We start from the raw sequence: 23,259 nt of genomic DNA on the forward strand, positions 1-23,259 counted from the left end.
TTAAGCAAAGGGTTTTGAAAAGGGTTTTTTAAGGTTTTCCATGGGGATTCTTCCCGCGGAAGTCCTTGTCACTTGCAGAAATTCCCGAGTTTCCTGCTTGATCTTTGGGTATGATGCGGGTAGGTCTGTAACCTCCTCACAAGTCAGGAGCGTTGAGTCCCACTTGTGTGGATTCTCCATGAGGTTTTGGTAGTTTTGAACATAGTGATCAATTATGTTAAAACCACCAATTCCATCCTGGAGCTTCAAACAACGTAGTTCTCGACGTTCCCGCTATGCGGGGATGTTATTTCCGTTTCCGCAAGCATTGCCCAGAAGATCCTTCTTGGTTTCAATTCCCAGCGGAGCGCTAGGTATGTGAAGGGTTTTGCCTCAACACTGTACCCGCGCTCGTCTTACGGTTACTTTACTTCCAAGGTATTCCTGGCGTCAATTCCCTGCGGGTGCTAGGTATGTGAAGGGTTTTGCCTTAACACTGTACCCGCACCCGTCTTATAGTTACTTGGTTGCCGAGGTATACTTGGCTTCAATTCCCTGCGGGTGCTAGGTATGTGAAGGGTTTTGCCTTAACACTGTACCCGCATCCGTCTTACGGTTACTTGTTTGCCAAGGTTTTCTTGGCTTCAATTCCCTGCGGGTGCTAGGTATGTGAAGGGTTTTGCCTTAACACTGTACCCACATCCGTCTTACGGTTACTTGTTTGCCAAGGTAAGGGGTATTTTCCCGCTTACTTTGAATCTTTTTGAATTTTGAATTTTGAAATTCGAAGAGTTGGTGGAAAGATAAGAACAGTCCAAACCTCTGAAACGTCGTGCGACGGTTTCTTCTGACTGTGTCAGGACGTGCAGGAAGTTATGGTGACGTGACAGTATATGGTCATTCCAGACGCTTTTTCAGGCGCGTGGGCGCGATTTTTCGGGCCCGTGGCCGCGAAATTAATGGTACGCGTCCTGTCAACAGCTGTTGCCAGCTTGCTTTTTGCCACGTGTCATAGTTTCATTGCACCTTCGATTTCTCTCTCTTCCGCATTAAATGCATCTAATTAATTGCGATTAGTATATAAAGGGGGAGAGGGTTCTTTGTAATCCACACTTTCACTCTTCTCTTAATCTTCAGAACGATTTCCGGCGAATACTCATCTTTCAGTCGAGCATTCTCTTGAAATCGTTCTTTCTTTTGCAAGATGTCGTCTCGTGATCTAGAGTCTACAGCCGATGACAAGAGTACTGCTGGCGAGTGCCAGTGTGCTTTGCCTGTCGATCTGTATCAGTACGTCGTCAGGAAGTTCATGCTCGAGTCTCTCGAGCCTGAGTTTCCTGAACCCCATCAGACGGTGTACGATGCCCCTAGAGGCAAGATCGGGGTATATGCTGCATCCTTTGTTTATGGGAATCTTAGGTTCCCATTGACAAAGTTTGTTTACCGTGTCCTTGAGAGGCACGGTGTGCACCTGACCGAGGTGCATCCGATGGCGATTGCCAAGGTTCGCCACTTCGAGTGGGTGTGCCGGATTCTGGGCATTGAGCCCTATGTTGACCGCCTGATGACCTTCTACACTTGGAGGTGCATCCAGGGGTGGTATACGTTGATAACCCGGATTAAGGGTTTGAAGATTTGCGCAACCGAGCGCAGTCTTCGCGCGTGGAAGCGGGAGTTCTTCTTCATCTCCGCCCGTGCCATCCCCCTTGCCATGAAATTCAAGAATGGGCAAGCACTTCCCAGCCTTCACGCCTCCAACTACCAGGAGGCGGAATGGTTTTCGAAGATATCCCGTGTCCAATCTCCGGTTTACAGGTTTGCGGAGTCCGGGATGGTGATGCTCGGGATGAGCCGGGTGTGGAAGGAGGCGGATGCGCAAAAGATCCCAATCGTCCTTGAATACGGTTCGAACTCTGTTCCTTACGGTATGCTTTGTTTCTTATTGTTGATTTTGAATTTCTTCTAACTTCTTTCCTGCTTATTTCAGAGGGGAACGACTTGCAGTCGCTCCTGAACCCGCGGGAGGCTGACGGTCCCGCTCGGATGGGTACTCGCGCTCTAGACGAGAACGAGTTGCCCATCCTAGAACAAACGGCGGATCGGTTCGTGGAGGTCTACCCGCTAGGCCACGAGATCCTTAGCGCCAGGCGGCCAGGTAAGGCGCTATTCAACCCTCGACCCCTCAATGTTGAAACCTCTGCTGGAATTCCTCTAATCGTATGTTCTGATGAGGAATCCGCAGATGGTCCTCCGTTGGTGCGGAAGAAGAAGGCTGCCGGCGGGAAGGGGAAGGAGAAGGGGCCTCCACTGCCGATCCGGTGCCTCGGTCTGATTCGGAGACCGAGAGCGAAGAGGTGGCGGGGAATCCCGGTGGTGATAAGACCACCGCTCCGGAGGCTGCGACTGTCACCTCCGGAGAGCCCAAGAAGACGACGGTGAGCGGCGCAAAGAGGCCGGCTCCATCGGGTTCGTCCCCGCCTCTCCGTACCTTTAGGCTCAAGAAAACCCGTAAGTACAAACTTCCTTTATCTTTAACTTCATAGCTTAATATCATTAACACTTATCTTCTTTACGCAGGCGTGGATGTTGACGCATTCCAGGGTGGAGCGCAGAGGAGTACCTCTCCGCCAATGACGGTAGGCTTGGTCAGCCTACCTGAGGCGACGACCCAGGCGCCTGCGCCTGCTTCCGCTGGTTCAGTTGCTCACTCCTTTGAGCCGACTGTTCCAGCTGTGATGACGTCACCGCCGGCTGTGAGTGCTATTTTTACAGCATCTTTCACCGAGCCGGCGGTTACTCTTGCTGCGGATTCCGCAGCCGCGACCGCGGCGGCCGCGACAGCCTTTACCATGCCTCCTCCGTCATCGGCAACGACGGCCGATCCTTCAGGTATGCATGGGGCGTATCGCCAACCTCTGCCACCTTCCAATCTGCCTGACCTCTTGGATGGATTTCCCTTGGGTTCAGGTGATGGGTTCGGCGGCTATCGGCCTGTTATTGACCCTACAGGTGCGTAGGGTTCTTTTGGCCTATTTTATATATTTTTTTATCATCTTTTCCTAACTGCTTTTTGTTTTTTGCAGTGTCGGATTCCAATGAAGTGTATGTTCCACGATGGAACATTCGCCGAGGAACAACCCTTCGCACCCCTGTGGAGTGCGTGGAGTGGGCTCGTCACGCTGCTCCTAGTGGTGCGTTGGGGGAAGCCATGGCTAGCTACCAGGAGGGTAGGCTAAGCAATGAGCTTCGGGTTCTCCTGGCCCGGATGCAGCCGCGCGTGGAGCTGCTTTGTCGTGAAAACGACAAGTTAAAAGCAGCTCGCCTTCAGGAAGTAGCTCAGGCGCGGGCTGTCCGGGAGGAGAATAGGAGGCTTTCCGCCGCGGCGGCGGAGAAGGAGAAGGCGTTCAAGGCCCTTGAAGTTGAGGTTCAGGCCCGTCTCGAGGCTCGCTCCAAGGCTGCCCAAGCTGTTAATGAACAGCTTCGGCTGGCTAAGGAGACTGCTAGGAACGCAACTGAAAGGGCCACCAAGGCTGAAGCTGTTGCTGAGCCTCTACGCCTGGAGAATGAAGAGCTTAAAGCCAAATTAGAGGCTCTCCAGCAGGCTCATGATGCCTTGGCGATGGAGGACGCTAAGAAGCTTCAAGAAATCCTGGACCAGAGGGGGGTGCTTGACTATACCGAGCGTAAGCTAAAGGGCGTCGAAGAGGCTGCGGCTAAAGATGTGTTGCTTGCCAACCTCAACAAGAGTGAAGCCGAACGCGCCCGTAACGAAGCTCAAGCTGCCCTCCAAGAAGCTCTGGTTGCCAAGGAATGGCTTCTTCGAGAAGCGTTGTCTCAGGTATGTTTGGCTTCATGTCTTCACGCTTTTCTTTGTAAATAGAAAAGGTTTTGACACTTGTATATTTTCTTTTGTAGGTTGTGCATCGAGTCTTTGCTGAGACGTCGTATGACGATGCTATAAGCGCAGCCCTCAACGCTTCTCACGAGGATGGGGAAAGGGTCGGCTTCCTGCTTGGTCTAGGGTTCGTTGAGAAAGGCATCCCGCCTTCCAACTTCCCTTTGTATAATGTTGATACTGAAGCTGTATACGACCAAGCAGTGAATCAGTATGCCGCCTTCCCACATCCGGTGGTGGAGAAGGTAAACGAAGTTGCTGCTGCTGATGATGGGCTAGCTATCCTTAAAGCTTTCCTTGAACTGCCACGCTCTACTGATGGTGCTGGTCCAAGTGGAAGTGGCCCTGAAGCCTGATCCTGAAGATCCCTTCCCACTGCTAGGATAGATTTAGCTTGTATAGATTTATTTTCTTGTAGGCGGGTAGTTACCCGGCCATTCTTGTAATGAATCATTGTGAAATATAAATCTTTGTGCGGGTAAGACCGCTATTTTCTCTGGATTCCTTGCTTTATAAACGTTATATGACTTGCATACTTTAGTTAAATTAGCAATTTTCCAAGTGTTTAGAATAAGTTAACCTTTGAACGTGGTAGATAATAGGTTGAAGTTTTGCTTCCTCTTTCGTGATTGTGCGGGTAGGACCGTCACTTGCACTTAGTAGGATGGCTAAACTTTACCATCTGACCTGCGTGTAGGTTTTCCTCATCTTTTTTGAAATTTCTAAGTGTTTAGGATAAGTTAACCTTTGAACGTGGTAGATAATAGGTTGAAGTTTTGCTTCCTCTTTCGTGATTGTGCGGGTAGGACCGTCACTTGCACTTAGTAGGATGGCTAAACTTTACCTATATCTGACCTGCGTGTAGGTTTTCCTCATCCTTTTGTTAGAAATTTTCTTGAATAAATTAACCGTTCGACGCGCGGTTGTCAATAGGTTAGTGTTCAGTTTCCTCTCATGATTCATGCGGATAGACCGGCACTTTCATTTAATGGGATGACTGAACTTTTCCCCTTCGACTGACCTGCGTGAAGGTTTGCCGTTTTTTGGGTTTATGCGGGTTTTGCCGCCTTCCCCATGCAACGACTTTTCACGTAATTATGCGGTGAAAACCGGCATATCCGTGTTGAATAAATTAACCGTTCGACGCGCGGTTGTTAATAGGTTAGTGTTCAGTTTCCTCTATCATGATTCATGCGGATAGACCGGCACTTTCATTTAGTGGGATGACTGAACTTTTCCCCTTCAACTGACCTGCATGAAGGTTTGCCGTTTTTTGGGTTTATGCGGGTTTTGCCGCCTTCCCCATGCAACGACTTTTCACGTAATTATGCGGTGAAAACCGGCATATTCGTGTTGGAAGTTCATAAAAGTATAAATGTAAAATCATCAGCGTCGATGTTCTAAGGAGAATCATTTCCATTAGAAGTGGCTCTTGGCCTTTTCTTTACAAATTTGGAATTGATTTACATGCAAACTGTGTAATTGAGCTCCCTTCCATGTTGTTGGGATGGGAGTGCCATCGAGCCGATACGCACCTTGTTCGGGATCTCGTTCTTTACGCAGCATGTAGTCTCTACATTGAAGCTGGAATTTTTATTCGTGTTTTCCCCAGCTGGGGTTCTACACGCATCAGCCTGCTCAGCGTTCATTGCGCCACGAGGTGCGCGAGCGTCCCATCTCTGACAAATGCTTCGACCATGTCCTTTACGTCTATGCATTCTTCGGTGTTGTGGCCTTTTGTCCTGTGAAAGTCACAGTATTTACTCCGATCAGCATTGTGACGATGTCGGATTATTTGAGGCTTTGGCCATGGGAGCTCCTCGGTGGCGAATATCTCGGTGACGCTTTTGGTGAGCGGCGTCCATCTGGAGTTCTGGTTCGATCGTACGTTATCCCTTCCGCCTAACCGATGTTGCAAGCCGGATGAGGTGTCAAAGTTTACCCTTGACTGCCAAATGCCTAGCTTTCGCTTTTTGTTCAATCGGGCGGTAAGGACGTTGTCTTCCCTTGTTTTCTGGGTGTAGAGGTTTGTGCTCTGTGGGAGATCTCTACCCAGTTGCTTCTCCGTTTCTGCAAAGCGTTTAGCTGCTGTCATGATGGCATCCCATGTGGATGGCATGCCATCTTTACCCGTTAAGGTGCGGATGAGCTCTGGGTCGTTCGCGCCCTGAATAAAAGCAGCGCGAACGAGATCTTCGCTAATGTTACCCAGACTTAGCTTCTTCGAGTTGAAGCGAGTGATGAAGTCTAGCAAAGATTCATCTTCCTCTCGAATGCATTTGAGGATTGTCCATTGCTCCTCGGTATACTTTCTTTGCTGGCTAAAGTGTTGGCTAAACTTCTGTTGGAAGTCTGCCCAGTCGTAGATGTGGTTGACCGGTAGACGATCGAACCACGCTCTAGCAGCCCCAACAAGCGTCATTTGGAACATGTAACACCACGTAGGTTCCGTCCAACTACTGACGGTTGCCCCCGCTATGAATCTGTTCAAATGATCATCTGGGTCAGATATACCATCATATGTGCCTATGCTGGACATTTGTTTGGCACTTTTTGGGGCGATTGCTTCCGCAATGTCCTTTGCAAATTTGGACGTTCCCGCATTTGCAACGTTTGGTCTGAATGTTTTGGAGAAGTCACGTGGACTTCCACCTGTATTTTTTGGTTTGAAGGCTTGTCCAAAATGCCTTCTCGGTTGGGAGTCCGTTTCCTTACGCTTCCCTTTTGCCCTATGGCGAGGGTTCGCGTCGGAGTCGGATTCCTCCGAGTCATCGTCCAAGTATTCTTCGAATTCGTCAGCCTGTTGGACGGAACGCAAGCGTTCGTCCAACTCAGCTTGGAATTCCTTCTGACGTGCCTCCGCCCATGCCTTAACTTCATCGAGTGTTTGGCGGGGGAGTCTTGTTCGTTTCTCTAACTGGGTATCGGTGAATCTCAGTGAGCGATTATTTACTGCACTTGCCCCAGCTTGGGTAACTGGGGTAGTGTTCGTAAAATTTACTTCACTTGCCCCGGCTTGGGTAACCGGGGTAGTGTTTGTAAAAACTGTGTAGCCGGTATTCCCCTCAGTAGCTGGGGTTGTGGTTACCGGAGTTTCTTTAACCATCTTTCCAGAAGTTTGAAAAAACTGGAGAAAAATGAAGTTCTAGCTTTATGCACGGATGGCGCCAATGAAGAAACACTAACCGGACCCAGGGCAGATTACGAGTAACCTGGGGGTTAGATAGATGTTTCCCACTAGGGGTTAGACCCAGAGAAGATGGTTCTTCTGATAACCTGCAAAACAGACACCGTGAGCTTGTCACTGAGAAGGGGGGGGGGGGTTCCTCCTTGTGACCACCCTCCGGCGTGAGAATCAGACTAGATTGCTCTTTAAATATAAATGTATATTAAGAGATTGCTAGAGCAGATATCAGGTATAATATGATGATAATATGGTAAGATATGATAAGATGAGATGGTCATACCATTTGTGGTATTTATAGCCGAAGGTAGGTTTCCAAGGAGGTGTGGCCGGCTTGAATAGTATTCCTGTTCCACCAACAGTGGCCTACGCACGTGCCCTGCTGGTAGTTGGTGGGTAGGCAGCGGCTGATAGTGACCAGGCCTGCTGTGTACTATTCCTTTTCCACCAACTGCCGGCTATGCACGTGGTATGACAGGAGTTGGTGAGTAGGCAGCGGCTAATAGTGACATACAGTACAGGAGCATGCTGCTCGCCATACTGTTGTCAATAAGCTGTCGTATCTTTAGTCAGATCTTTTGCCCATACCTCGTCAGGTACAGTACAGAAGATCTTCCCGTACGGACTGGCTTATTTGGGCGGTATTCCCCCTCCCGCCCTTGTGCGGGATTGTTCCCGGCTTTGCTCATTCCTTCAGGTGACACTGTGATTGAGAGCTAAGTGCCTTGTGCGTGTAGCCTTGCTGCGCGGGTGGCCTTCCCTGATGGCTTGTATCCGCAGCTGCGGGAACAGGCAGAGTCCTTCACCATTGGGAGGCATTTCCTGCGGGAACAGCTTGCGTACTGCGCGTAAGGACGTCACGTCTCTGAGCATGGTTGGTCCTGCGGATCCAGTTGGTTTCTGCGCAGACGTCCCTCTTCAAGGTGAGTCTTGCGGGTCCAACTGGGCTCTGCTGGGACCTACCTCTTCACGGAGAGTTGTGTTTAAAGAATAACCCATGATGGAATGTACCATGAAGGTAGCGAAGTAATCGCTTTAGGGCAGCCCAATGTATATTTGTGGGTGCATGCATAAATTGAGAGAGTTTATTAACCGCGAAGGCTACATCAGGTCTCGTTAGAGATAGGTACTGTAATGCTCCGATGAAAGCACGGTATTCGGTTGGGGAGGGTAGTGGTGTACCATCAGTGAGCATGAGATGGTCCGAGAAGGACATTGGGGTGGTAGCCGGCTTGCAATCATTCATGTTGGCTCGATTTAACAAATCAAGGATGTATTTGGATTGAGAAAGGAAAAGACCATTAGAGTGGGGAATGACTTCGACACCAAGGAAGTAGGAAAGAGAGCCGAGATCTTTGAGAGAGAAACGACCAACAAAGGAATTTATAAAACAGTTTATTAGAGAAGTATTTGGACCAGTTAGAATGATATTATCGACATAGACGAGTAGAAAGATTGGTGATTTAGTGGTGTGATTAACAAATAGGGAGGGGTCGGAAATGGTCGGTTTGAAACCAACTGAGAGAAGATATTTTTTCAACTCATCATACCACGCACGTGATGCTTGGAGAAGGCCATAAATAGCCTTATTTAGTTTGCATACATGATTTGGATAAAAAGGATCGGCGAAACCGGGTGGTTGAGACATGAAAACATCTTCGGTTAAGGTGCCTTGGAGGAAGGCATTGTTGATGTCGAATTGCCGAAGACACCAATTATGAGAGGTAGCGAGAGAGAGAGAAGAAGGCGAAGAGTTGCGGGTTTGATAACCGGACTGAAGATTTCAACATAGTCTAAACCGGGACGTTGATGAAAACCTTTAGCAACTAAACGAGCCTTTAAACGATCAACGGTTCCATCCGGTTTAAATTTTGTTCGAAAGACCCACTTGGAACCGACAAGATTTGGAACGGATTCGGATGGAACTAGAGACCAAGTTTGATTGCGTTGTAATGCATCAAACTCGTCTTGCATGGCTTTGCGCCATAGAGGGTTTTTGAGTGCTTGGGTGATTGTGGATGGTTCGAGGGAGGGGGAAGTAGTGGGGCATTGTAGAGGACAAAGTTTTCGTTATGATATTTAGGATTTGGTTTACGTGTGCGGGGTGGAGATGGAATTATTATCAAATTGTGTGGGAGATGAGGAAGTATTGGATATGTGTGGGAGGGGTATTTGACTGCGTTGAGGGTGGGGTTGGGTAGTGGAGTTAGATGGGCCAGGAGAGTTTGATTGGGAAAATGAGAGAGTAGTTGAATTTGTATTTTCAACAGGGGCTGTGGTATTTTGTGTGTGTATTATGGTGGGGGGTATTAGTAGGTTGCAAAATAATATTAAGGGGTAGCCATGTGTCAAGAGTAGGTGAGGGAGGGGTTACAGATCTTGATAAAGTTTCATAGGGAAATTTGGTTTCAACAAAATAAACATGATGGGAAACATAAACCTTTTCAGTTTGTGGTTCAAGGATATAGTAAGCACTTTGAGTAGACGAATAGCCTTCGAAAATACACGGTTTGGATTTAGGTTGCAGTTTATGAGAATTGTAGGGTCGTAACCAAGGGTAAGATAAACAACCAAAACTACGAAGTTTATCGTAATTTGGTAGTTTGTGAAATAAACGAAGGAATGGTGAATCATTTTTTAGGGTGGAAGTGGGTAAGCGATTTATTAAATAAGTGGCGGTAGTAAAAGCAAAGGGCCAAAATTTTAGGGGCATTTTGGCATGAGATAGAAGGGTGAGACCCGTTTCAACTATGTGGCGATGTCGACGTTCGGCATAGCCATTATGTTCAGGTGTGTGTGGTGGGGAGGTGGGGTGAGAAATGCCACAAGAAGCAAGCTGAGAAGATAATCTGATGTATTCGCCTCCGTTGTCCGAAAATAATTGTTTTATTTTGCATTGAAAATAATTTTCGACAAGTCGTTGGAAGCTAATGAAGGTTTGAAGGGAATCAGATTTCTTTTTAAGTGGGTAGATCCATGTGTATTTGGTGTAGTGACTGGAAGAGATCCATCTATGTATTTGAAAAGATCCAAACCATAGAGGATAGCTTCAAGTTGAGTCTTCCAACTAAGATAATTGGTGTCAGTTAGTTTTAGAGATGAAGGGAGGGTAACGAGAGTGACAGAGGAAGTGGTGTTTAAGGGTATGGTTCCAATTGTGGAGGCGGAGATGGAGCTATCGGAGGCCATTGGTGGTGCCGGATAAATAAATAATTGCCGGAGATTATGGGGAGTTCGCCGGGAAATTTTGAAGAGATGGTGGCGGCTAGGGTTCCTTCCTGGCTGATACCATATGAGATTATCAACCAAACTGATATTTACATTATACTATTGGTGAATAAATACAAAGCGTAAGAGCTATAATACAGGAAATAATCACAAGAAAAAGGAAAGTAATAACAATACAATTTATCTAAATATAATACAGAGAATTAAACTTTGCGTTGCTTGGGCGGGAAGTCGGGTTGATCACTAATACTAATAACTGATTGCCTAAGCTAACAATATTTAAATGAGTCAAACCAATGATATTAGATTAATAGTTTTTCTAAATATACATGTTTAAATTCTTTTTAGAAACATAAGTGAAATGTTATAAATTTACAAAACTAATAAAAATTTCATTCGGTAAGAATAATGTCATTCATGGTTTTTTTTGATAGTTTAATAACTTTAAGTCTAGCCTTTAGTTGTTATTTAGTATATGGTGGTTGGTACCAACGTTGCTCAAACAAATATTATTTGTAGATTGGTACAAACATGGAAATGTCCAATGGGGACTTTATACCCATTTCGATCATAAGTTCTTGTATAATAATAAACATGTCTATTTCAACAAAGAAATTTATAACCTATAATAGAAGATTATATATGTCAAAATATTATAAACTACCATATTTTTAGATTATGCAATTCTAATTAATTTAAAAGATTTTAATAGCTCGTCACAAAGCGAAATTCCAAACATCATGTTTCAGCCTTCAGGTCTTCTGTTTCGATGTAATCACTAAGTTTCTGATTGGTTTAAGGTTATTTGAATTTAAAATTTCAAATTAAAATTGGCTCCTAGTGCTTGCTCGATTAAAAAAAAATTCTAAAACTGGACACAAATTCGTATTTTTGAATACGATTTTAATCTAACTTCACTTTTTAAATTTTGATTGTAACATTAAAATGTTGTCCACATGATCACACATCTATGCTTTTGGTTAAGACATATTTCAAAGTAAACTCTATGCTTCAATGATTCTTTGAACAAATAACAAAAACAAGTCCTACCAAGTACCATCTCATTTAAATTCATATATTACACCAAAAGTTAAAAAAAAAAAAAAAAATTATCTTTTTTTTTTCTAGTTAAAAACCATCATGCAATCCTCAACTTGATGGAGAAGAAGCCAATGGAAGTACCTGTGAAGGTGTAGACATTTGATGATGATGATAATGAATTTTACCTTCACTTTTAGCCTTACCTTTCTCCTCTATTTTCATTGAACAATCTTCCATTGCATCTTGATTCTTTTTTAATTGCATCAATCTTTTCAACAACTTCTCCTCTGCATCCCTCAAGAACTTGAATGTGGGAGGTGGTGAAGATCTAATCTTGTTAATATCAAACTCATTAGCTTCATAATAATCAAACAATGGGTTCAAATAGCCTTCCAAGTTGGAAGTCTTTAAAGGTGATGGTGAAGATATTGGTGTTTCTGGTTGACAAAGAAGCTCACTTAAACTCATTGATCTTGAACCACTTTTTTTACTTGCTAACTCCAAATCCTCCTTTGTTTCTTCATTGATTGTAAAAAGAAACCTTGGTGGCCCACATAAGTTATGAAGCCTCATGAGTTCAAGATCCAAACTTTCTTCTCCAAAACCTTTAGTTGGCAAATCTTTTGAGGTGGGTTCTTGTTCTTTATCAAGATTATTAATCTCATCTTCACAAGTTTGCAAATCTTCTTGGTGGTTGCTTGAAGGATTAGTGTTCTTGAAACAAGAAAGATGAGTAATACATTTGGAATAATAATTAGAAGATGATGAATCTTGGTTTTCAATATCTTCTCTTTTCTTTTTCCACCAAAGAAGATAACAAACCTCTACAATAGAAGCTATGAGTACAAACCCAAAGAGAAGACTCAAGCCAATTGCTAAGCCACTAAAAGATGCCATTCTTTTTTACCCTCCAAAAAGATTGAATATTTTTTCAAGATTTATGAAAATAAAGTGAATCATATGAACTAAACTCATAAGAAACTTAATAGGGTTTTGGATTTCTAAATTGTTGAGGAAATCCCATTACTAAAATTATAAAATTGAGAATCTTTTTTAATTTATAAAAACTAGAAAGAGCCAAGGAAGGTGACCTTTCACCCGTAAGTTCACATGCGCGGAAAACAAGTGAAACCATAAAAGAAGAAGCTTTGATAGATACCCTTTTTTTGAAGTAAAAGACTTTGGCTCAAAAAAGAAAATAATAAAAAAAGAGGGTTGTTGTATAAGGATGAAAATTTATATTTTTTTGGCTTTATTAAAATTAAATGGTAAAGGGAAATTGGAAAAGATTTGAATAAAGAAGCAAAACCTATATATTTTTTTGGCTTATGAAATTGAATTGTAAAAATAAAATTAGAATATATTTGAAAAAAAGATTAAAATTTCCATATTGAATTTGATTGTAAATACTAAATTTAAAATATTTGAAGGGTGAGATGAGAAAAGAATTAGAAGAAGAAGTAGAAGGGGATTTAAATTTAAAAAAAGATTTGGCAAATGTGGGTGACAGAGCTCACATGGACCGGCAAAAGTGTGTTGTAATAGGTAAAAATAATGATAATATTGGAAGAAAATATTTACCAAAAATGAAACTAAAAAAATTAAATATATGGAAAAGCTAAAGGACAAAGGAATATATTAACTTCAAATTTTGGATTGTTTGTTAATTTGGAAGTTGGCAAATGTTTGGGTGGATGGTATATTTGTGTCTACATGGTAGGGTTAGTTATTTGTTTCTATATTAATTATTCTATGAAAAAGGTTTGTAAAAAGGTGACATGTTCAAACAAAACATTTTTGCGTAGTGTACCAAGAATTTCAAATTTTATGTGACTATTTAAACAATAATATCAAATACATGAACTGATGTAGAGTATTTTATTGTAAGGTGATTTTTATATTATAATTTAGATTTGATTTTTATATGATTTATTATGTACAAGTTTGAGGCCCGTGTATTACACAGGTAATTGTTAAAAATTTTAAAATTTGACAATTAAGTGAAATACAGTCAACAAATTGATCATAAATTATTAATATAATTACAATTAAATTAAAATCACAGAAATTACATAACTAAGATTACACAAATATGTTACAAATAGGTAAAAACTTTCTTTTACACTATATTTGTGATTGTATTAGCAAATATACATTGTTTATCAAAAATAAAATTTTTAATCAATGTCTACTTGCAACTCTTTATAAAGTAAAATATATGACTAACCAAAACCTAAACCGAAGTAATTCGGGTTGGTTCTTGGGTCCGAATTCTAGGTTTCGAGTAAAGGCTAAGCCTTAGCCGCTGACGTTATCAGAATTTAGTCCAAGTCGACTGTTCGCATTCCACATATTATGAATCGAATGTTTATTGTTTATTATTTTGAATATAAATCATAATAAACACTTTAACTAACACTTCAAAATTCACTAATCGTCTATGGAGAATACTTATTATATGTAGTAATGGATTTAGTTGGAATAAACCTATAATTTTAATGTCATATATTGAAATGACTTAAAAGATAAGGATCCTATATGAAAATTGAAAAAAAAAAGATGAGAAAGGCTATAGTAATGACAAGTGTCAAAAATGGTAGGCTTTTATTTAAATAGATAGATAATTCAATCACCCTATATAACTTTATATAATGTATGATATAACTTTAATGATGTATAATTCAATAACTCAAAGGACAAATGTTATTAAGCAAGGTTAGGTGCATTAAGTAGCAGTCAGTATTCATGAGTCGTCTGGACCGGACTCGATTGACAGGACTCGATTGACAAAAAAATAGATGAATATAAAGAATGGGTTGGTTTATTCTCGTTTGAAACCGGTAATATTTCAATCATATTCATACATAAATAAATACATGTCAAATGATACGATGGACCAACGTCAACAACTAATAAAGAAATAAATTTTCTTCTGGAATTAATATTACATTTAGATCGAACCGAAACCAAACCGGTTATTACTCAGCCTCGAAAACAATAATAAAATTATAATTTATATTTAAAATATTACAATTTACAACCTCTTCCAACCCTACTCTTTGGGTGTTATTTAAATAAATAAAATATCCTCATAATTAAACCAAAGCCCAACGTGTTAAAACTAATTTTCGCGAGCCCAAGTTGAAGTTGGCCCAGTATAGTTAAGTATACTAACCAGTAACTCAACACATGCCATATGGTCTAAAAGGCTATTATGATTTATGAGTGACGTTGGATTCAAATAAGTTTTTGAAATATTTTATTAACAAAGTTTTCTAAATAATTAAAAACTGTCGAATAAATTTACTTTTAAATTTTTGGATTTAAATTATGAATTTACTAAAGAAGTTAAATTTACTAACCAGAAGGTTCAACTCATTCCCAAGAGGTTGTGGGCCGGTATGAGTCCCCGTTGAAAGTTGGCATAATATTAAAGAGTAAACTAGATTGCTTTTAAGAAAAATGTTAAAGTTTGACGAAATTATATTTGCAATTGAATTGTATTAAAAGAGTTTGAAATTGATGAAGTAGAATTGGATTTCGAATTGAATTTGTTAAAGGAGTTTAAATTTAAAGAAACCAAATATAGGAATTAATACTTGTTAAAATTTATAAAAATTATTAAAAGTTAAAATGTGGTAAGATCATGGACTACCACAATATTTAAAAACAATAATGGCCCATATACAAATCAGTGTGCAAAGCTCTATTTTGGAGCACATATTTAAAAAAGGTAGTGGGCTACAATTGAACCCGTTGTACTGTATTAATAAAAGGGTAAAAAAACAGGTTGGAAATCGACCCATTGGATTGAAATCGGGTTCAGAAATTTCCGTTGAAACTGTTTAAACCTGAATTGAATTGCATACAAAATGTTTTAAAACCCGAATAGGTTTGAAACGAACTGAACCGAACCGTTCCATCTCCCATTCCCACCTTATAAACCGGTTCCGATTCATCTTAACCAGCTTGAGCCAAAAGCTCATGTTGACTGCGTTTGATGTAACCCGAACCGAACTGGGCCCAAAAACTTATTTGTACTCCTCTAGACACTAGTCATAATTTATTCGCATGGATGAAAGTTTAAAGATCGACCCAATTAGTGCATTAGTTGGGGGTTTAATCCAAACAGCATAATTTCATTCTTGAATAGCGTTTGGAACCAAACTCAATCCCTCAGTGATCACTTTTAAGACGGGATGATAACCATTCATACTAATTTTGACATTCCAGGGCTTTAGTGGCGGATCCATGAATTTTGTCAAGTGGGTTCACTGTTCGGGTCGATTTGACAGTTTGGGTCGTTATGATTGTTCGGATCGTTTCGAAGGTTCAGGTCAGTTGGACGGTTTGGATCAGTTCGATGTACCAAAATTGAGATTTTACTAAAGATCACATATGCTTCATCAAAATAATGACCAAAACGTTCTTTTAGAAAAGCTAGCCTATCTCTATTTCTTATAACATGTAATACATAGCAATCAAATGATTCATATAATTACATGCTAGCTAAATTGCTACATATAGCAATAATTCAAATTGTGTTAATTTTGTTGACAAGAGTCGCATAATTGTGTGTAAACATATTTAAGCTAATAAAATGAATGTTGCATACTCAGAGCTTTTGAGGTTTGCAACATACAAACACTTAACTAGTTAAAACAAAACTGGTTGAAGTGGGAATTGAACCCGGTTTCTCACAATGACACTAACAAAGCAGGGTGTCTACCACTAGGCCATGATGAAAACTTTGTTTATGGTTACACTCACAATTTATATGTAGGTTCACTCTCATATTTTATATAAGCGTTCTATATAAAATTCAAAACTCAGTGGGTTCCCGTGAACCCGCACCCGATTACCTAGATCCGCCCATGCAGGGTTTCACGCTAACTCAAACATTCACTCCCTCATAATGAGGAAACCCACCACTATAAGACAACCCTTTTAAGACAGGTTTGAACTTGAGACCTTGCAAATCCTTTAAATCATCACCCCCCATGTTAGTGGACTAGATGACCAATCACTATTATAAATCATAATCTAGCCAATTAATTCACATATCTGATGTTCCTTCCTTTTTCATTTTCTTTGTATTCATATTATTTTCTTTTCTGTTTGAGGTACGTTTATAAACATTTTCCCTGTAGTGTAGTCACTTGTTTGAGGTATCAAATAATGCATATTAGCAAGTATGCATTTAAACCAAATTGTCTTTTCGCAAAGTATGTATGCATTAGATCACTATTTTGTTATTCCTATTTTGATGAGGTGATAAGATGGTCAGAGTGTTAAATAAAAATTCGGAGGTATAAACTCCACGGTGTATAAATATTAGTTATTCTAAAAAAAATAAAAAATTAGATCACTATATTTAATATATTACATAGTAACTTTTCTTGCAGCTTTGGATCAATTATTGTGCATGCTAGCATTAATCTAAATTGTAGGACGGGTTTCTATGAAACCTATGGTTAGCTTTATTTTATGTCCAAATGTGATATTATTTATTTATCATCTATTGTTCAATTGATTGCAAGTGTTTCTACCCGTAGGCTGCGGTTGAGTAGGTTTAATGCATCACATGTTAGAAAACTTATGCGTATTGCAATGAGTACGTAGCAGGACGTTGGTCGATGTCTGTTCGATTCGTTATGGTAAAGATTTGTGTCAAAAGTTTCATGAACAAAGTTTAGAGGCCAAAAAGTAAAAAAATTAAGTTAAAAGTGTAAAAGTTTCGTTATCAAAGTCCAGTCACCAAAAAATAAATATGTAAAATTTAAAGTTAAGGGGCAAAGAAATTAAATGTGTTAAATTTTTGTGACAAAAGTTAATAAAATAAAGTTTGTAATTATAATGTGAGATGCCAAAAATAATTGTTTGAAAATGTTGTACTAAGATATCGGATATCAAGTTTACATTTTGTTTTTCAATAATATAATTTCCTTCACTCATATAAAATAATCTATAAAAGATACCTCATGCTCATGCACAGCAGTCTCTGCTTATTTTCCAATAATCTAAGAAAACACAGAATCATCTTATTTTCCAATAATCTAAACAAACATAGAATCATATTTGTAAAATATATAAAAAGAAAGTAGGTTCATAAACCAAAACCGGTTTTAAAACCAAGCCCACCCAACAGAAACCGACTCGCTTCCAAACTTACCCGATCGATTAGCATTGATATTTCATATTTACTTAGTATTTTGGAATTAGTTCCTACCATTGGCATCGGGATTAGCCGTATCCTATTGGTTATGTAGCCATTTTTTTTTGCTCTTGACCGTTACAGTTTTCACCTCTTTATCATATGTAAAAAAATAGGTATTATTATATGTTTTAGTTTAATCGTAACTCTCATGTACACCCTCTCCCCTCTTAAGTCTAAAAAAACGCTCAATGTTGTCGCGACATTAAACCCACCTAAATTGAACCCATACCTAAATGGCTAAATGTCAATGGTGTTAAAACTTTTGATTAACTTACATTTGGATTTGCTAGAGGACATCAAATTTGCAACAAACACAAAAATAATTTTAACAATGATTTTAAAATATTTTTAACTTGTATAGTCGTATCTAACAATATATGGTTTAACAATACTAATACACAACCGTATCAATGTATTATGCTTTAAGTAGCAAAATTTAAAATCCAATACTTAGTTTATATAATACTTCCAAGAAATGAACATAGTAAATGGACTCGGGTAACACCCAAGTATCAAACTCATGAGATATACTGAAATGGTTATTAAAATTTTGAAAACTTTGCTTGGTGGAAACACAAAGAATCCCAACGTCGGGTTCTATCTTAATATGGCCCATGATTACTAGTCATCTAAAGTTTCATGGTAGTTCCAAAATCTGGTTTATCTGTTAATGACAAGTTTATATTTTAAGAAAAAACTTTGATCAATATTAGATTCGTGAAAATGTGCACTTGTTTGAAAGACAACTTGGATGTGCCAGAACATACGCATGTCTTCACTTGAAGCCAAAAATGCCGGAGAAGCACACATACACGAGCTAGCATGAGGCTCGCATGATAAGGCAATCTTGTTACTTTTGTAGAAATCACTTTCAATGAAGAACTATTCAATACTTAAGATTCCAACAATGGTTATTAAACAAAAACTAGTGCCAAAAGATGCACAGCAAAGATTAAACATTGCGAATTTTGTGTTTTTTGTAATGTGTTTCAACTCATGTTTTGTAAGCCTGAAAGAAAAAATAATGATAGAAAAGCTTATGTGGTGTATATTATCATTTAATAAATTTATTTTATTTTTTTAAACGCTTCCTAAATATGTTCATAACCCAACCATACCCGGTTTGGTTCCAACTTCCGTTATGTGGTGTATATTATCATTTAATAAATTTATTTTATTTTTTTAAACGCTTCCTAAATATGTTCATAACCCAACCATACCCGGTTTGGTTCCAACTTCCGAACCTAACCTAACTTGTTCCAATAGTTTCCATGTTTCATGATTGTTCCATATTTATTACATTGTAAACGGGATCACCGATCGCTCCATATCCAGAATATTTTATAAAAAAAATAGCATTATATACACCACTAGCTTCTTAACTTTAGGGGGTGTTTGGTACAGAGAATGGAATTGTAGAGAAATTGAATAGAGAAATGGAATTGCAGAGAAAGGGAATTGGTCTGGAGAATGAGAATTGACTGTTCTGTTTGGTAGTACAGAGATTTCAGTAGAGAAATATAGCTGAGAATCATTTCTCTTGTTTGGTACATAGGAAATAAACAGAGAATTATATCAACTTTATCATTAGCACAAGTATTTTTTTCATAACAAATATTTATTAAAAAATAAAAAACATATAAAAAGATGCATAAATTCCAACCAAAATATGCATTGATCAAACCAATTCACATACAAAACATAGTTTTTAAGCAAAAAACATCAACCATAGTTAAAACCAATTCACATACAAAACTATTCTTTAGTCCCCCTCTAGTTTCTAGCATATCACAAAGTGTTGTAAATGCATGTATATTCATTCTTATGTTAACAACACTCGTAACATCACTTTCATAAACCATCCTCACCATGTTTTCACGCCTATTATGGTAACTCATTAAATATTTTGTACGTAAAGTCATTGACTCAATCGACCGACGCAAATTATAAGTACACAACATCCACCAACGAATCGTAACATAAATGACATAAAATGCACCTATGGCAGCTATTCTTTGTCTGGAAGGTGATCTTGCCATCTACACATAAAAATATAAGAAAATTCAAGAAAAGCAAATAACTCCAAAATATAATCCAAATATTAACAACAAAGTGATCATGAAAGCAAGAAAAATGATTACAGGCTACTTTATTCACTGACTTGCTGAATGTTGTTTAATTGCCAATGTTTACATCAATATATATGTTATTTTGGATGAAATTGAACATCCAAGTTTCCATGTGAGTTACAAGTCAATGTTATACAAGATCCCTAAGGTTTCCATGTGAGTTACAAGTCAATTTCTAGATAAAAATGGTGTAAAAAGTGATGATTTGTTGATATGTAGAAATCTGAGTTTTTTGGTCAGATTTGAGTTTGTAAATATAGATTTATTTATCAACAAAACAATTGAAATAAATTATGAAAATATTTTCACAGAAACTTCAACATCTCTAGGTGTTTATATATTTTTCTCAAAATTTTAAAGTATGCATAAGGTTTTCAACTAAAATGCTAATTATCAAAGGTATCTAAAACTTACTGTTCAGAGTTTGTAAATGTCAAAATTTCTCAAAAATTGACTACTCAGGATTTGCATACAAGGCCAATTGGGAAATATTCTAGACACTTAAAATGTTCATTAGAAAGAGGAATGAAGTCTAAAACTTCAAAAACAAGAGAGTTATGCTCTTTAGAAGTGGACCTAAAATCTGTCAGTCAAAAACAGATTTGACCTTCGGTTTTATTTTTCACGTTTGGGTAATCAAAACTTCTCTAAAAATTACGAAACTAGTGGGGTTTGAAACTAGACTCTTTGAACTTAATGTTAGACTCAAGAAACGATCAATTTGCATCTGTTATGATCAAAATATTGTTTGAACAAAACAGCATTACAGATTTCATCAGCAACAGCATTCAAGCAACTCATGTAAACATTCAATTTATCGGTTCCAACATTCAACATAGCATCTAAATATCATTCTAACATAAAATTCATGATTCAAACTCATCAATTTCATACCATATAATGTTCAATTCCCAACCTATACATCAAAGATTTCATCAAGAGTCGAATTAAACATAAACCATTGAAATCTAACATATCTAAATCGATTACCAACAACATACAAACATCCCACGATAACAATCGACATCAGCAGCTGAGTTTGGATCGAGGTTTAGGTCTGGTCGAGCATAAGAAAGTCGAAAAAATGAAAGTTTCATACCTAGGATCGTTGGAATCGAAGCAAGGATCGCGAATACGAACTCGGTTCTTGGATTCGAGATGATTTGTGGGTGATTAGAGGCTGCAAGTCGATCGAACAGCAGGGAGAGGCGTGAGTTTGCTGCTGTAGATCGAACAGCAGGGAGAGGCGTGAGAGAGTGAGGCTGAGAAATGAAACCCTATAAATCCAATTCTCCGCTTTTTTTAGAGAAACAAAATCAGAGAAATGGAAATGGTTTATTTCCATTTCTCACCTCTTTCTTTCATAAACAAACAATAGAATTCTTTCCAATTCCATTTCTCACCCCTCAATTCCCTCTACCAAACACCCCCTTAGGGTCTGTTTGGTATGGGGTAATGGACTGGACGACAAAATGGAATGGACATGGTAATGGAATGAACAAAGGAATGAAATGAGTTATTACCATTCCAATGAAATGTTTGGTTACCACATGGGAATAAAATGAATCATTACTTTGTATTGTTGGTAGGTAAGAAAAAAATAAAAAAAAATAAAATTAAAATGGTAGTGAGTGGTGGTGGGAGCGGTGGCGGTAACGGTGGAGGTGGTGGTGGGCAACGATGATGGTGGGGCGATGATTGATGGATGCGGCGTGTGGCTGGAGGTGGTGGGTGGCTGGCACTGATGGCGATGGTTTGTGGAAGTGGTGGTGGAGGACGCCGATGGTTGTGATTGGTGGCAGTGGCGGCGGTGGTAGGCAACGGTGACGGTGGGCGGCATGTGTGATGGTGGGGTGATGGTTGATATATGCGGCAGGCGGATGGCGGTGCTGAGTGGCTGCCACCGATGGCAATGGTTGGTGGCGGCGGTGGACGGCGATGGTGGTGGCTGGTGGCAGTGGCGGCGGTGGTTGGTGGCAGTGGTGGGTGTTGATGTTGGGTGGTGGTGTTGTTGGGAGGGTGGTGGAGGTTATGTAGGGTGAAGGAGTGAATGAAATGTAAAAAAAACATGGGGTATGGATGAAATGAAATTGAGGTATTTTCGAGGGAATGGAATGGACTGGGTAATGGGTCATTCTATTCCTTTAATCAACCAAACACACTATTTTTCATTCCCTCACAATGGATCATTACATACCAAACGCTATCTAATAATCTTTTTCTTTTTTACTTTTTTGTATTTACATGACTTTTTAAAATATAACCAGTTTTATGAATAACAAATTCAGGTTCGTACAACACGAGAACCAGAGCAGCAGGCATACTGTTTCACGTCTTTTACATTTCATAAAAATAATAAAAAAATAAATAAATAAATAATATTCACACTCCACAATGATACAATCCACAACTCCACGCCTATATATACAACCCCTGTCTCTACACCCTCCACACCACCATGGCTTCACTTCACTCCCTCTCCCTCCTCCTTATCCTCCTCCCACTCTCCTCCGCCTCCATGATCCTCACCGTCGTCAACAACTGCCACTATCCCATCTGGCCCGCCATCCAACACAACGCCGGCCACCCCGTCCTCGAAAAGGGCGGGTTCTTCCTCCCCGCCCTCTCCCACCGCTCATTCCCCGCCCCAACCACCCACTGGTCTGGCCGTATATGGGCGCGTACTAACTGCGCCCATAAAAACGGCCATTTCACCTGCGCCACAGGCGACTGTGGTGGAAAGCTAGAATGCAATGGGTTAGGGGGCGCCGCCCCCGCAACCCTAGCCCAGTTCAGCCTCCACCACAGTCATACCGACCAGTCCTCGTACGCCGTAAGCCTTGTCGATGGGTTTAACATCCCCATGACGGTTACGCCGCACGAGGGCAAGGGCACGTGCCCAGTGGTCGGGTGCAAGGCGGATTTGCTGGCCACGTGCCCTTGGTCGCTGCAAAAACACGCGGATGGGCGCGTGGTGGCGTGTAAGAGTGGGTGTGAGGCGTTTAATACTGATGAGTTCTGTTGCAGGGGTCATTTTAACAGTATGCAGACGTGTAAGCCGTCCAAGTGGTCCGAGTTTTATAAGCATGCGTGTCCGGCGACGTTTACGTTCGCGCATGATAGTCCGTCGCTAACGCATGAGTGTATGTCACCACGGGAGCTTAAAGTGATTTTCTGTCACTAATTAGTTTTTAGCGACGGAGGTGATTTTAAGGAGTTTGGAATAAAGTAGTTTAATGTGTTTAGTGGTTTGATGTGGTATTTGTTGACTGTGTTGGTGGTGTGTAATTGTAAGATTTTATGGAATCTTAGTTTGTGGCCTGTCGGTACTTTTGTACTAATTTGGTTTATTAATATATGATAAAATTGATATCTTAGAATTAAGTTTATAAGATAGTTAAATGATAATGACGCTCTAAAATAGTAAAGTATTTCGACCAAAACGTACACATTTTATTTTACTAAACTATTAGACTGAGGGGTGTGGCCGTGTGGGGCTTCAACGGGGGCGCTAGAGCCCCTCCGCTTGCGCCCCAGGCGCTAACACCACACCACCAGGGGTGTTAGTGGGGCGCTAACGGGGCGC

At 40.1% G+C, this 23,259-nt stretch overlaps 2 protein-coding genes across 2 annotated transcripts; one reads left to right on the plus strand and one right to left on the minus strand.

Annotated features, from left to right (window-relative positions):
• Nucleotides 1-11,274: 11,274 nt before the first annotated feature.
• Nucleotides 11,275-12,488, minus strand: LOC143530022 (uncharacterized). Its single transcript, XM_077025663.1, has one exon. The coding sequence runs from the start codon at nt 12,222-12,224 to the stop codon at nt 11,436-11,438; it is 789 nt and encodes a 262-aa protein (XP_076881778.1). The 5' UTR covers nt 12,225-12,488; the 3' UTR covers nt 11,275-11,435.
• Nucleotides 12,489-22,107: 9,619 nt separating this feature from the next.
• On the plus strand, nt 22,108-22,886 carry LOC143530023 (osmotin-like protein). The gene has a single exon (XM_077025664.1). It carries the CDS (start codon nt 22,132-22,134, stop codon nt 22,855-22,857), a length of 726 nt encoding a protein of 241 aa, XP_076881779.1. The 5' UTR covers nt 22,108-22,131; the 3' UTR covers nt 22,858-22,886.
• The last annotated feature ends 373 nt before the right edge of the window (nt 22,887-23,259 follow it).

The sequence above is a fragment of the Bidens hawaiensis genome, unplaced genomic scaffold, assembly GCF_021521415.1.
Source record: "Bidens hawaiensis isolate Kalapana, Puna unplaced genomic scaffold, B.hawaiensis_p1.1 tig00008819_1, whole genome shotgun sequence".
Classification (NCBI taxonomy): Eukaryota; Viridiplantae; Streptophyta; class Magnoliopsida; order Asterales; family Asteraceae; genus Bidens; species Bidens hawaiensis.

Excerpts from the sequence above, each read along its gene's own strand:
- LOC143530023 (XM_077025664.1), top strand. The coding sequence starts at position 22,132 with ATGGCTTCACTTCACTCCCTCTCCCTCCTCCTTATCCTCCTCCCACTC.
- LOC143530022 (XM_077025663.1), bottom strand. The coding sequence starts at position 12,224 with ATGGCATCTTTTAGTGGCTTAGCAATTGGCTTGAGTCTTCTCTTTGGG.